The 13633-nt window shown below is 39.2% G+C and overlaps 1 protein-coding gene across 12 annotated transcripts in view; it reads left to right on the top strand.

Moving 5' to 3' along the window:
• Positions 1 to 13633, top strand: part of rptor (regulatory associated protein of MTOR, complex 1) — a 272362-nt gene that overhangs the window by 221464 nt on the left and 37265 nt on the right. For 8 of the 12 annotated variants that reach the window (XM_073954059.1, XM_021471743.3, XM_073954055.1 and 5 more), the window contains 3 exons: positions 872 to 996; positions 1082 to 1183; positions 8540 to 8587. In XM_073954059.1, the coding sequence (XP_073810160.1) occupies positions 872 to 996; positions 1082 to 1183; positions 8540 to 8587 (275 nt within the window). The remainder of the gene's footprint in view (positions 1 to 871; positions 997 to 1081; positions 1184 to 8539; positions 8588 to 13633) is intronic. The other 4 variants (XM_073954060.1, XM_073954056.1, XM_073954062.1 and 1 more) reach the window with 1 other exon arrangement.

Below are 13633 nucleotides of genomic sequence, written 5' to 3'. Positions count from 1 at the left end.
GAAAATCTAGGTAAAACCGTGTAGTGTATTCCAGCCTTAACCTGTCCCACCACAGTTACAGTGAATCAAATATATTATGTATCGCATTTATTGTTTGTTGCAAAAAATCTAAAATAATTAAGCTTCTGTTTGGGAAAACACACTGTAGGTATTTATTTATAAAAACAAACAAAAAAGTTAGCAGTCTTGACCAGCCATTATTTTGGCTAGCCAATGGGCCCTATCATACACCAGTCGGAAAACATGCATGATGCGATTTGTTGCTAATTTCAGACCAACGCAACTCTTATCTTTGTCCACCTGTTGGGTTTTGGAGATGTATGCATCACTATATGGGACATAATAATAGGATGTGTGTTTAGATATAACTTTTGTTTTGGTATATATGTTTACCACATTTCGTATTTATTTTTCATTTAAAAGCTGGAAATTAGAAGTAAATTTAAAATTAGTTTTGAAACAAATCTTTACGCTTAAGATGGCCTGTTTAACTGTTTTCTCGCTAGTGAAGCATTTAGTTTTTTCATTTACAAAGTCTGCCATGTAAATAGCAAATTTGCCACTACTGACTCTTAAAGGGAATGTGAGATGAGACTCTGACTGGTTTCATGCACGTTATGCTCAAAACACCAACCCTGTTAGACCATGCGCCGGGCAGCAAACTGTATTTTTCCATCCTCAAAATAGCAAAAGTGGATTCGGACAAGACCTTAATACTTTTGCGCTTTGCACCTAGATTGTTAAAATAGAGCTCAATGTGTTCTTGTGTTCAATGAGATGCGTCATTGTGTGTATTTTGCAACATGTTATAATGTAGATTTATATAGGTAGGAATTGTCAACTGCATTAAAACTGTGTGTATTTGGAACAGTTTTTGGGACTGGGAAAAAGGAGAGAGGTTGGATTATTTTTATAATGGCAACCCACGGTACACGCGCATCACAGCCATGGAGTACCTTAATGGGCATGACTGCTCTCTTCTCCTCACTGCCACAGGTTAGTTCAGCTGCCAGCCATGTTGACACAAACATTTATTGCTTCCCATCCTATGGTGATTTGTATCATGCAACAATTTTTGCAGATGATGGAGCATTGCGAATTTGGAAGAACTTTGCTGACCAGAGAAATCCAGAGATGGTCACAGCATGGCAAGGCTTGTCTGACATGCTGCCCACCACACGAGGTTTGCTTTTTTATTTTATTATTTTTTTCTTTATTTGTTTTTGTAGAAATTTATTTGTAGTTTTTTTAGTACCTCTTAAAATTGTTTTATATAATTTGTTTATTATTATTATTATTGTTATTATTTAATATCCTATTTTGTTTATTTCACAGTTGTTTGTGCTGGACAATATTGTATAGGTGTAGCTATTGTCCTAACCTTATGTAAAGCTCCCACTACAGGATTTTTTATTTATTTTTTAAACCAATTATGATCATGTCTGGTTCCAGTGTGCACATAAGAAAAATGTTCTCAAAATGTATTCTCTCAGTTCGCAAACATGCTCACAGTGTAAAAAAATCAAACCATGTGGTGCATCATTCACAACAGGATTATTGTAGCAAAGGGAGCACCTCACACAATCTAATGATGAAGCTGAATACCTACTGTGTGTAAACAAAATGTATAATGTAATACAACTTTCTTTATAAATACTTGTTATTTGTAGGTAGCTAGCAAAAAAGTTTTGAGATACACTGTGTATTAGCTTATGCATTAAGGTAATCTCTTTCTCTGAAATTACTTAAGCCTTGAAGCATGTATTTGCCACAATAGCCAATGGCACTTTCGTAGGTTTGCGAGTCCAAGGTAGCCTTTTTTCCCTTTTAATTAGTACAATACGACAAGTACTCTGAGAGGTTTTTACACAAGACTTAAGCATTATTCTCTTCTCTCAAGAAGCCATGTTTACATTGAGTTACCAGAGATGTGTCTTTTCAAATTGTTCATTTGACAATGCATAAAGTTTTGGAAAATGTTTTAAACTTTGCTACCCAAACTATGTACATGCTTAACCAAGCAAACACATAAGACATACAAGCTTCGTCTAGTTCTAGACCTAGTTGACACACAGGTATCAAACTGGAGGAGCACCAAATGAATTGTCTGCTGATTTATGCCTCTGCAGAAAAAGAACACGATGGCCTCCCATAAGTAACAATAGTTACTGTAAGAAAAATAAAACATTCTTTGGCTCCAGTGTATGTGCCACCACTTCTGTTCTCTCATCCATGTACTGAAGACTGGTCCGCTGTTATAGAACCCTTCCCTGATATGGTGGCTTTCTGTCATAATTCCCAAGAAGTTATGGAATAACTTGGCTGCAGCTTGCCCATCTACATGTTTACAGACAAACAAGGGCAGCATGCATTTGTTTATGGCCATGATTGTATTTGGCTATGAAGAGCCAATCATTAAGGTAATTCCACATGCTAAGACTCAGGGGTGAGATGGCAGTACACACATCCTTTACTTAAAAATTAAAGTATGACCTCAAACATGTACTTAAGTAGACAGTATCCACTACAGCTTCCTGTTTTGGTTTCTCAATGATAACCAGACATCACATCATATTGATACATTTATACAAAATGATTTGTGTTTCTAATTTTTATGTAAAAAAAATGCTGTTGCAAATTTTTGGCAGGAATGTAGTCAAGCAACATCGCTCTACAATATTGACCAACAGCACAGCTCAAAACATTACCCTTTGTATCATCATTGCTGCTTTTAGATCAACAAAATCAGCTGCTATTCATGTTCATACACTATAAAAAGACCTGTAGGCCTATATGTAAACAAATAATAAATGTCTTCAATTTAACACCTAATTTAGTCTAAAACATGTTTCAGGCTAAAGCTGCTTTATTATCTTCAATGCTCTCATGAATATCCTATGTTTTCTGTGTTTGTTTTGCAGAGCTTTGTGTATATTTTATTTCAATAATATATTATTAATGTTGTTAATACATGCATTCTATCCGCACACACACAAAAAAGCCACATACGCATGCAATTACATTCTCCAATACTTTTTGCAGTTTTTACTTGATAAATTCTAGAGCCTTTGGATTATTTTATTCATAAATCACCCATATAATTATTTTTAAAGTTATAATATATTTGTTATATGAATTTAAATTAAGACAACAGTGTATACATGTTAAAACAGTATAAATTCTGTATTTGAAAATAGGAACTCATTGGAAATAAATTTTGCTTAAAGTTTTTATAATTTATTAGATTTTTAGTAGGCTACTAACTGTACAATGTTGTCAAAAAAGCACATAATTGTACCTTAAAACTGTATAAAAGCTTGTACAATAAACCATGGTTGGATGATGATTTGAATGCATCTTATTACCCGGTGACAAAGCAGCTTCAGTCAGGTTTACATCACCAACTCCCTCTGTTTCATCCACATTAGTCATCTCAAATTAGCTTACATAAGGTGCTTGATTAACATAAGTTGAAAAAGCTGCAAAATGGAAAAAAACTGAATCAGAAAGACGTTCAAACAGTGGCATTATTGAAGAAAAGACCTCAATCAAACTATTTCCATCATGTAGTACTTTTCCCCGCATTTTGCAACTAAGGCTCATTGTGGAAACGTAGGACGTTTTTGCGTACCGCAAAATGCGTCACGGGAGGTGCGTATTCGAGCAGTTTTTGTTTTCACGGATCCGCGAGAGGCCGCTTTTTCGCGTCTCGAGCACCTCTCAGGAGCGTGCGCCGTTCGCACCTGCGCTGTTCTCGCATGAAAAGCCGCCGGAGGCCGCTGTGGAGCAACCGTCCGACTGGCTGGCTGAACGACCGACCGAACGATCCACCGGGCGATCGGCCGACCCGGCCACCCTCCTCTTCCTCCTCCTTCCCTAAACCCAAGCGATGGATGCAAAAGCCGTCCAGAAAAAAAAAAAGCAAAAGCCCTCGTCTTTGATTTCGACTGCGTTTTCGGATCTCGCCGCGTTCTCGCCCTTATTTTTTGGATTCTGTTTTTCATCTTACCTGATTTCTGGAACTGCTGTTCCCCGTACTCGATCCCGGTCGTCCCCGCGGCCGGCTCCTCCTCCTCCAAGCCTCCGCTCCGTCGACGTAACGCTGCAAGCTAAGCAGACAAATTGGTTGGGTCGGAAAAGACCTCCACTCAGAGGCAAGCCGTTGGCCGGCAAGCGCGAAGAGGAGGAGCAGAGCGGGGCCACACCGCCCCGCAGCGTTCGCTCGAAATAAACTAAACACGGCCATACGTACCTCCGGCCACGTAAATTGCGGCCTCCAGAAACGTCCGCGGGGCTACGTTTCCAGAATGAGCTTGGGTTGGCATTTTGTGACAAGATCCACACACACGGCTGTCAGTAAAGGACCGCACAAACACACATACACACACATCACGAAATTCGGAAGTTTTTTTTTCTTTCCACTCAACATGTCCATATCAATAAAAGTAACACTTTTCCACCAGCCCTTTATATTCACATCAAATACCCCGGGTTTATCACAGGGGCATGAATGAAGTGTTCATGAATGAAAGTTTAAATGCCAAACTGCAGTTAAAGTCGAGAAATTGAAGATGAAATTCAAAATTACATAATACTGCAGGAAACAAGAATAGCCTGGTGACGCAACATTCAAAAAGCACTTCACGAAATTATAAATAACTATTACTGACCACTTCCTTTAACTATTAGTAACACTTTATTTTGTATATATTTTACTAGAATACATTACTCTACTATTATTATTATTCCCTCTAGTGAAACCATAAATATCATCATCATAATTTACCCGAGTGCACGCCTCAATGTCTCGTGCCCCCCCTTATTAGGTGCTGCTCCCCCCACACACCCTTTGAAAACCCCTGATATAAATTGCACAGCCGAAGTCATTCAAATGAAAGTAACAAGCCTGGTTTAAAAATTTAAGGAGTAGAAAGTACAGATACTTTACAGATTGTGTAAAAATGTTATGAGTAAAATTAAAAAGTCGTCAGAAAAAAAAATATTGAAGTAAAGTACTAATCTACGTAAATACAGTAACAAAGTACTTGGACTCGATTACTTCCCATCTCTGGGTGGGACCATGCAGTTAATGATAGTGGCTCTCTTAAATTAAACCTCAGAAAACACTTTTAATGAGGGACTATCTTTATGAAAAATCTTCTTTGAAGTTTGTTTTGCTGTAATCATTTTAAATGTTCCTATCACTTGCACATGATTCAACAAGCTCAAATGATTCAACAAACACACACTAATAATTATTTAACTCGTGTTGTTCTTCCCATTTAATGTGGCTCAGCAATTGAATTCTCACAAAAAAAAATTGTGTGGTGCTCAGGCAGCTTTCAAAATTATAATGGTAGGCTTCGGGAAAATCCAAGTACTGGAAAACACCCATACACTCTCGCATTCACACAAACGAAGGGTAAAGTTACCCTCTTGCTGTGAGGCAACAGTGCTAACTACTGAGCCACTGTGCCCCATGCTAAAATTTATTTATATAAAGTTTTTGTTTATGTGTTGTGTATGACTTTGCTCAACATTGCTTGTTGAGCAGCAAAACTTCCGGTCGACAGCTGATGCGTTTAAACAGACACATTTGCACAGCTTTGAAACAATGGATTTAATCTATTTTACCTGCTTTTAACATCTTTAAACTAATACTGTAATACAGCGCTACCTCCTGGACTGATTATTTAAAAAATGTGATCTAATAGGATGGAAAACAGCTGCTATAAGGCATTTTCCTCTCGTTGTCAGGCGGCATCTTCTGCATTTTAAATGTAGCCTCGTCATCACTAAAGTCAACATTTTCTCTTTCTTTCAAACATATAACCAGCCCAAACACATGTAATTTACTAAAATGTTTGACACTCACATATAGCCCACTGTACTTTCCTATTAACACACTGATTTAATAACTGTCACAAAGTGAAAATAAAGTATCATTTTAAAATGACTGAAAAACTCAGACCATGGTAAGTACAACAAACTAAATGAAACCTAAATGGCTCGTGATTAGTGAACTACATCTGACAGATTATAACTGCTTTAACACACACTTTTCAAAGTTATGTGTCACAAAAACACTCCGTAATCCACTCAAAACGCTATTGACCCCCATTTTCGTAGTGCAAGTTACCTATTTTTAAATTACCGGAGGTTCTAAGCATTCTACCGGAAGACACTGGTTGCTATGGTGCCCTCCATCCAGCAGCCAAGAAAAATGTCTATATTGTCATGTTTTAAAACATATGTCCAGGCTAAAGGTTCCTGATCACCAGTTAGCTATACACAAATGGAGAGTTAATCTCCTATTAAAGCATTGCTGTTGTAAAGGGTGAGAATTAAACTATATTAAAGGGGTGGTCCACTGCGATATCATATTTTAAACTGTAGTTGATTTGTAATGTAGCTGTGTGAACATAAACAGTATCTCTGAATGTAAAATGCTCAAAGTTCAATGCAAAAGGAGACCTTAATTTTTACAGAGTTAGCTTAGCAAAGCTTACAATGAACTGCACAAAGTCGAGAAATTGAAGAGAAATTGGACTACAAAAAATACTTCCGCCCCCTGTGAGATCACAAAAGTTCATTATTTCGCATCCCACACTGCGCTGGTAAAGGCCGTGGCCAGAGGTGCTGCAACGTTACTGCAGAGGGAGAAATGCCATCCTGCTGTTTCCACAGAGCTTCTCTGTTTCTTTTGTTGGGCTTCCAAATGACACGACACAAGCACAGAAGTGCTTTCAGTTCAATATTAATTATGTTCCAGAGAATTATAAAATACATGGCAAGCATGATTTGACAAAACGCAGCTTCCAGAATCAGTGCTGGATTCGTCTAAAATCTCCACAAAGATCATGACATGTACAGTGTTAACGGTATGTTGTAACAAAGATGTAAACAATGGGAAATTATGTTCACCGCAAACGATTTAGCTACAAATCCATATTTATCAAACGGTTGTAAACACACACACACAGATACACGCACTCTTGGCCAGCATGTGCATCTCTGTGTGAGACAGCAGTGTGTCTCTTATGTGTGTGCACGACTGCACTGATTGTCTTCAGGCAGCTTTTCCATGCGTTTTACAACTCATACAATAAAGCTGCAAAAGATATGTGAACGATTCATGTTACTTACACAGGCATATTCCGGATATGCGTGAAAGACGTCCTGTAACGCGTTGATTTAAAAAAAATACAGCAATTGCCAATGCTCTCCCAGCTGGAGTGTAACAGCAAAAACAAATCAATCCAGGCACACACAGGTCTCATCTCAGATCTTGTGATTTATTCTGTCACCACAGAAAATAACTTAATCCGAGCATAAGAGAAAAAGAACAATAATATTTCTTTCGCGAACATGCGCTTCTTGTGTTACAGATACTAAATGATATACACACGCACACACATAAACACACTAAATGGCACAGAAACACTTTTAAAGGAGCCGCATCCCATTTTCACTCGTTACAGACACGTGTTGACTGACAGACTGTTTACACAAAATGCACGTGCTTGTCCGGGCGTGACGTGGAGCCGATCGGCGAATCACAGCAAATTATGATGATGACCAATCAGAGTCGCTTGAGGCCGGGCTTTTCAGAGGAACTAGGAAATATGACAGTCGTTTTCATGTTAGCTGAGTAGCTGTGTATAATCAAAGTGAGATATATGAAATCCAATTTCCTTCAAGTGAAACATGAGCACACATTGCTTTGCATCTTATTAACACAACCAAGCCTTAAAATTACATTCTGGACCACCCCTTTAACAAAAATAACTGTAAGCAAACAAAAGCAGTTCAAAAACATTACATGTGCGATATTTAAAAACCATGATCACACACACAAACACACACACACACACAGTTAATGATAGGCTCATTAATAATTTGTTTAAAGTAGGCAATATATATATATATATATATAAAACTAGGCTTAACTACGTTAATAAGGAATTAGGTAATTAAGGGGTAATTAGGCAAGTTATTGTATAACGATGGTTTGTTCTGTAGACTATTGATGTATAACGATGGTTTGTGCTCTAGACTATTGAAAATATATATGGCTTAAAGGGGCTAATAATTTTGAACTTAAAATGGTTCATAAAAAAATATTAATACTCTAGTCAAAATATTACAAAAAAAAAGACTTTGTCTGGAAGAAAAAATATTATCAGATATACTGTAAAAATCTCCTTGCTCGGCTAAACATAATTTGGGAAATATTTAAAAAAGAAAAAAAATTCAAAGGGGGGCTAATAATTCTGACTTAAACTGTATATTATATTATATTATATTATATTATATTATATTATATTATACATTTTTATTTATTTTAATATATAATATGGCAATACATTTGTCACCAAAGTATTCTGAGGGCTGTCAAATTAAGGTAAAAATCAAAAATCATCATTTGGGGTAGGGTCACAGTTGTGTGTTATGCTAACACTGTGGTGTCCTTTGGCTGACCATCCTTCATGATCTCTTTCCTCTGTTGTACCCATTTCTTCCTCTTCTCCTCTCACAGGTTTAGCTCGACGGGTCTCAATATATCTTGACAGAAGTAAGCAGGGGGGTGAGTGCTTCTCTTTCTTCTTTTGCTTCTCCTCTATTTGTGTTGGCATAAGCGACATTAAGCTCTAATGATTTTCCATTACCCAGTACAACATTTTTCTGCATCTTTCTGATCAGCTCTTTTAATTCCTAAATTCTCTCTCTCTATATATATATATATATATTTATATATATATATATATATTTTTTTTTTACTCAATTGTTCGTAAGAAACTTTTTTGGCACTGTTTTTAAATGCATAATTCTGCAAAAAGTAAGTACATAGTTCCTTTTGTGTATGATTTTATTGTAGAGTGGCAAAAAATTTAGAGGGAGAGTAAAAGTAAATTAGCTTAAATTAACAAATGTAAAAAAAAAACTGTGTGAGTGTTTGAAATGTGCTACTGGATAAATAGATTATTTGCATGTTTGCACATATTGATGTTAATAGATGTTTATCCTCTGAAGCATGTATAACTTGTGGGATTCCCCATGGTTCTATTTTTGCCCCTATTTTATTCTCTATTGGTCAATTATATAAATCTCCTACAGGTAGAGCAAAACACAGCTGCTAGATTTCCTACTGGCGCTCGTAACTTTGAGCACATTACCCCCTGCACTGGTTGCCTGGTGGAGTTTGTTTATTTGTTTTACAATTTTTTTTCTAAATTTATTAATTTTATTTTTTGTATTTAAGGTGTTATATGGTCCGGCACCATCTTATTTATCCGGACTGTTTTCCACCTGCTCCATCATACCTGCTAGATATTTAAGTCCAGCATTGTTAAAAGTTCCCAGATCAAAGTTAACCCTCTGGGGTCTGAGGGTGTTTTGGTGCTCTGGAGAAGTTTTGACATGCACTGACATTTGTGTTGTTTTCAGTATCTTAAAAACATATAAATGGCTAAAGTGTGATAACACTGTAAACAGCACAAGCTGGGCTACAGTAATACCTAAGCAGAATGTTTGTATGTGTTTGTGTTTTTAAGAAAGAAACGTTTATGCGTGGTTAGTGAAAAACTGAAATTTTGAAGCCACTGAAACAAGGCTGTGAAACACACAGATAACATTTGTGCACAAGACTTTTGAGAACTGGATCTTGTAGCCTAGTGTTTTTGCTTCAAAATGATGTGAGAATCATCTTGTTCACTTGCTCACAGAAAACAATATAATGAATTAAAATTTCTATGTCACTTTCTGTGTGAAATTGGTTTATGCGAGAAGGCGTGAACTATCATTACTATGCAGTGAGACACACCTGAGAAGACAAAGACCTGCATAATGAGCTGCATAATGAGCCATCAGACAGGTATGTGACTATGAGTTTTAAGAAAGAATCTGAGAAAAAAATAAGTTTATATATTTTTTTTGTTTGCAGTTTTTTAAAAATATATTTAACTATCAGACAAAATAACTCAATACTAGTTAACCTAATAAACTCAGTTACCACATAGGAATTTTAAACAGAACAGCACCTGTATTGTAACCAAGTATTTATTTTTATAATATACATGTCACCGACTCGGGCCCAGTCATTCCCCTCGCTGGCCAGCAGAGGCCGCCATCCCCAGACTTTTAAGCATTACATCATCCATCTATACTGATTGTGCACACACCTGAACTGAATCCCAGTAATGACCCACGCTCCCTATATAAGCCACACTCAAACACCAGTTCATTGCGAAGTCTTGTTCAGCCACGGCCAACATTTCTGAGCGTTATTCTTGCCTGATCTTCTGTGCATTACCCCAGACTGTTTCTGACTCTGAGTTGCCTTCTGCCTGCCCTCGACCCACGCTTGTTATACGGACTCTGAACCACGCCGCCTGCCACTGATCTATGCCTGGTAAATCACTCTGTGTCTGTCAGCCACCAGCCCCACGATCTATATTGAATGCTGTTCGTGAACATTGAATGCTGGATGTGAGTTCGCACTTTAGTGCATGTTGTATGTTTGTGATTGAACTGTGTCTATTAAATACTGCAAAATGGATCCCTCCGTGTCAGTCTCCTCGTTACAGAAGACTTCGCCCAACATGGATCCCACAGCCATGCAGGTCTTGTCCCAAGAAATCACAGCTCAAGCTCAGGTACTAACTACACATCAGCAACAGTTGTCTCAGTTAACCCAGCTCACCGATGAATTGGCAAGATCAATGCAAAATCTGCAAGTTGCTTCCACAGCGCAACTCACCGCCACTTACTCTCCAAGTCAACACCCCGTTACACCGATCCAATGTTTTCCGGTGTTCGTTTGGCATTTCCCGAAAATTCTCAGGTAACCCAGCTAAATGCAAAGGCTTTTTACTACAGTGTAAACTGTTTATCGCTCAACAGCCCCATCTGTTTAATGATGAAAAGAGTAAAATTGCTTTTGTGTGTTCCCTTCTCACGGGAAAGGCTTTAGACTGGGCTTCTGCTGTTTGGCCAGACAACACCCCAATTTTTCCCTCATTTAATGACTTTCTCAAACGTTTTTTCATAGTATTCGACCATCCTGAAGGAGGTCGTAATGCTGGTGAGGAGCTTTTATGTGTCCAACAGAAAAATCAACCTGCAGCCGAATTCGCTCTACGTTTTCGCACACTAGCTGCGCTGACTGGCTGGGCTGACGATCCTCTGAAGACTCTCTATATAAAGGCTCTAAACCTCAAACTGCAGACTGAGATGGCATGCCGTGATGAGGGAAAATCCCTGGACCAAATCATCAAGCTATCAATCAGGTTGGATAACTTAATCTGAACTAGAAAACCCCTATGTTCTGTTTCTCCCTGTCCTGTATCCCCTGAGAGCTCCACTGAAACCATGCAACTGGGCAGAGCCCGATTAACCCCTGAGGAACGTGAAAGAAGACTGAGAAATCACTTATGCCTGTATTGCGGTCTTTTGGGTCATACAAAGTTGCTGTGTCCCAAAAAACCTCTACCCAAGACCTTACCGGTAAGTGCAGCCACTTTGTTCGCTACTTCCAATAACATTCTGAGGGTACCCGTTTGTCTACAATATGGTGATGTACAGATCCCGACTAGCTATAGTTGATTCAGGAGCCGCTGGCAATTTTATTGATAACACGTTTGCCACAATCCACTCCGTTCCTCTAACCACCTGTGATTCTTCCCAAGCTATCATTGCTATAGACGGACGCCCCCTGGGGGAAGGAAACATTAAATTCCGAACTCTGCCACTCTCTCTTCAAACAGACTCTCTCTATGAAGAAGAACTCTCCTTCCTCGTGATTAACTCTCCTCAGCACACCATTATCCTCGGGTTACCCTGGCTACAGACTCATGATCCCCAAATCTCCTGGAGTACTGGTGAGATTGTGAAATGGAGTACTAATTGCCTTAACCATTGTCTCCAATCTGTCACCCCTGTTCAGATTAACACTATCTCTGCCTATTCTGACGATCCTGATTTGAGTCAAATCCCCGAAGTCTACCAAGATCTCATTGAAGCCTTTAACAAGCAGAAAGCCACTAAACTCCCTCCTCATCGTGAGTACGATTGTGCTATTGAGTTGCTACCAGGTACAACGCCCCCTCGCGGAAGGATCTTTCCCCTCTCCCAGCCAGAAACCGAAGCCATGAATACTTACATCTCTTAGGAGTTGGAGAAGGGCTTTATTCGACCATCCACATCACCCGCTTCAGCTGGCTTCTTCTTGGGATGGGAGCCTGCGCACGTGCATTGATTACCGAGGACTTAACGAAATCACTGTCAAGTACCGCTACCCTTTGCCATTAGTTCCAGCAGCCCTCGAACAGTTACGCTCAGTACAGTATTTCACCAAATTGGACCTCTGCAGTGCTTACAACCTTGTTCGCATCAGGCAGGGCGACGAATGGAAGACTGGGTTCTCAACTGTAAATGGCCACTATGAATACTTAGTTATGCTCTTCGGCCTAGCAAACAGTCCTTCCGTGTTCCAAGCCTTTATAAATGAGATTTTCAGAGACATGCTTAATCAGTGGGTCATCCTTTACATTGACGACATACTAATCTACTCCAATTCCTTACCTGAGCACATCCAACATGTCAGAGCAGTCCTAAAGCGCCTGATCCAAAACCAGTTGTATGCCAAAGCATCCAAGTGTGAGTTACATCAGACCTGTATATCATTTCTGGGTTACATAATCAGTCCCGAGGGCGTTGCCATGGATCAACAGATGGTCGATTCGGTCACTTATTGGCCCAAACCCGAAACCATCCGGCAACTCCAACGTTTCCTCGGCTTTGCTAACGTCTATCAAAGGTTCATCAGAAACTTCAGTACTGTAGCCGCTCCCCTCACAGCCATGGTGAAAGCCAATAATGCCCGCCTGAAATGGAGTCAGGAAGCCACCCGTTCATTCAACCAGCTCAAGTCTCGTTTCTCAACCGCACACATCCTGTGTCATCCTGATCCCAATCAACCATTTGTGGTAGAAATTGATGCCTCCAACACTGGTATCGGGGCTATCCTCTCTCAGAGATCCCAGGCAATCAATAAACTCCATCCTTGTGCATTTTACTCTCGCAAACTCAATCCAGCTGAGAGAAACTACAACGTTGGCAACCGTGAGCTTTTAGCCATGAAAGCAGCATTAGAGGAGTGGAGACATTGGCTAGAGGGCGCCAAACACCCATTCACTGTCATTACAGACCACAAGAACCTTGAGTACATCCGGTCATGCAAAAGATTAAACCCAAGACAAGCAAGGTGGGCCTTATTCTTCACACGTTTCGATTTCAAGGTCACTTACATTCCCGGATCCAAAAATGTCAAAGCCGACGCACTATCCCGCTTGTTTGATGAAGAAGCATTGGCTGATGATGTTGAGCCAATCTTAAAGGAATCCCTGATCTTAGCCCCCATTGGGGAGAGGATCCAAGATGGTGTCCTGCTAAGTCTACTTGTGTAGTGCTCTGCTGACAAACTCACCTTTAACAGCTAAACAAGAAATATCTTACTTTAAAGTTACCTCTCACAACTTTAAAAATGAAGTCAGCGGCAGATTAAAGGAAAGGAGGAGAAACATCGCGTGTTTCACGTATCTCTAGCCTTATGGAAGGCCACAGCTATGCTGCT

Source organism: Danio rerio, chromosome 6, assembly GCF_049306965.1.
Source record: "Danio rerio strain Tuebingen ecotype United States chromosome 6, GRCz12tu, whole genome shotgun sequence".
In the NCBI taxonomy this organism is placed as follows: Eukaryota; Metazoa; Chordata; class Actinopteri; order Cypriniformes; family Danionidae; genus Danio; species Danio rerio.
Note: the sequence above shows the minus strand (reverse complement) of the source record. Positions and strands in the feature narration are given on the sequence as shown.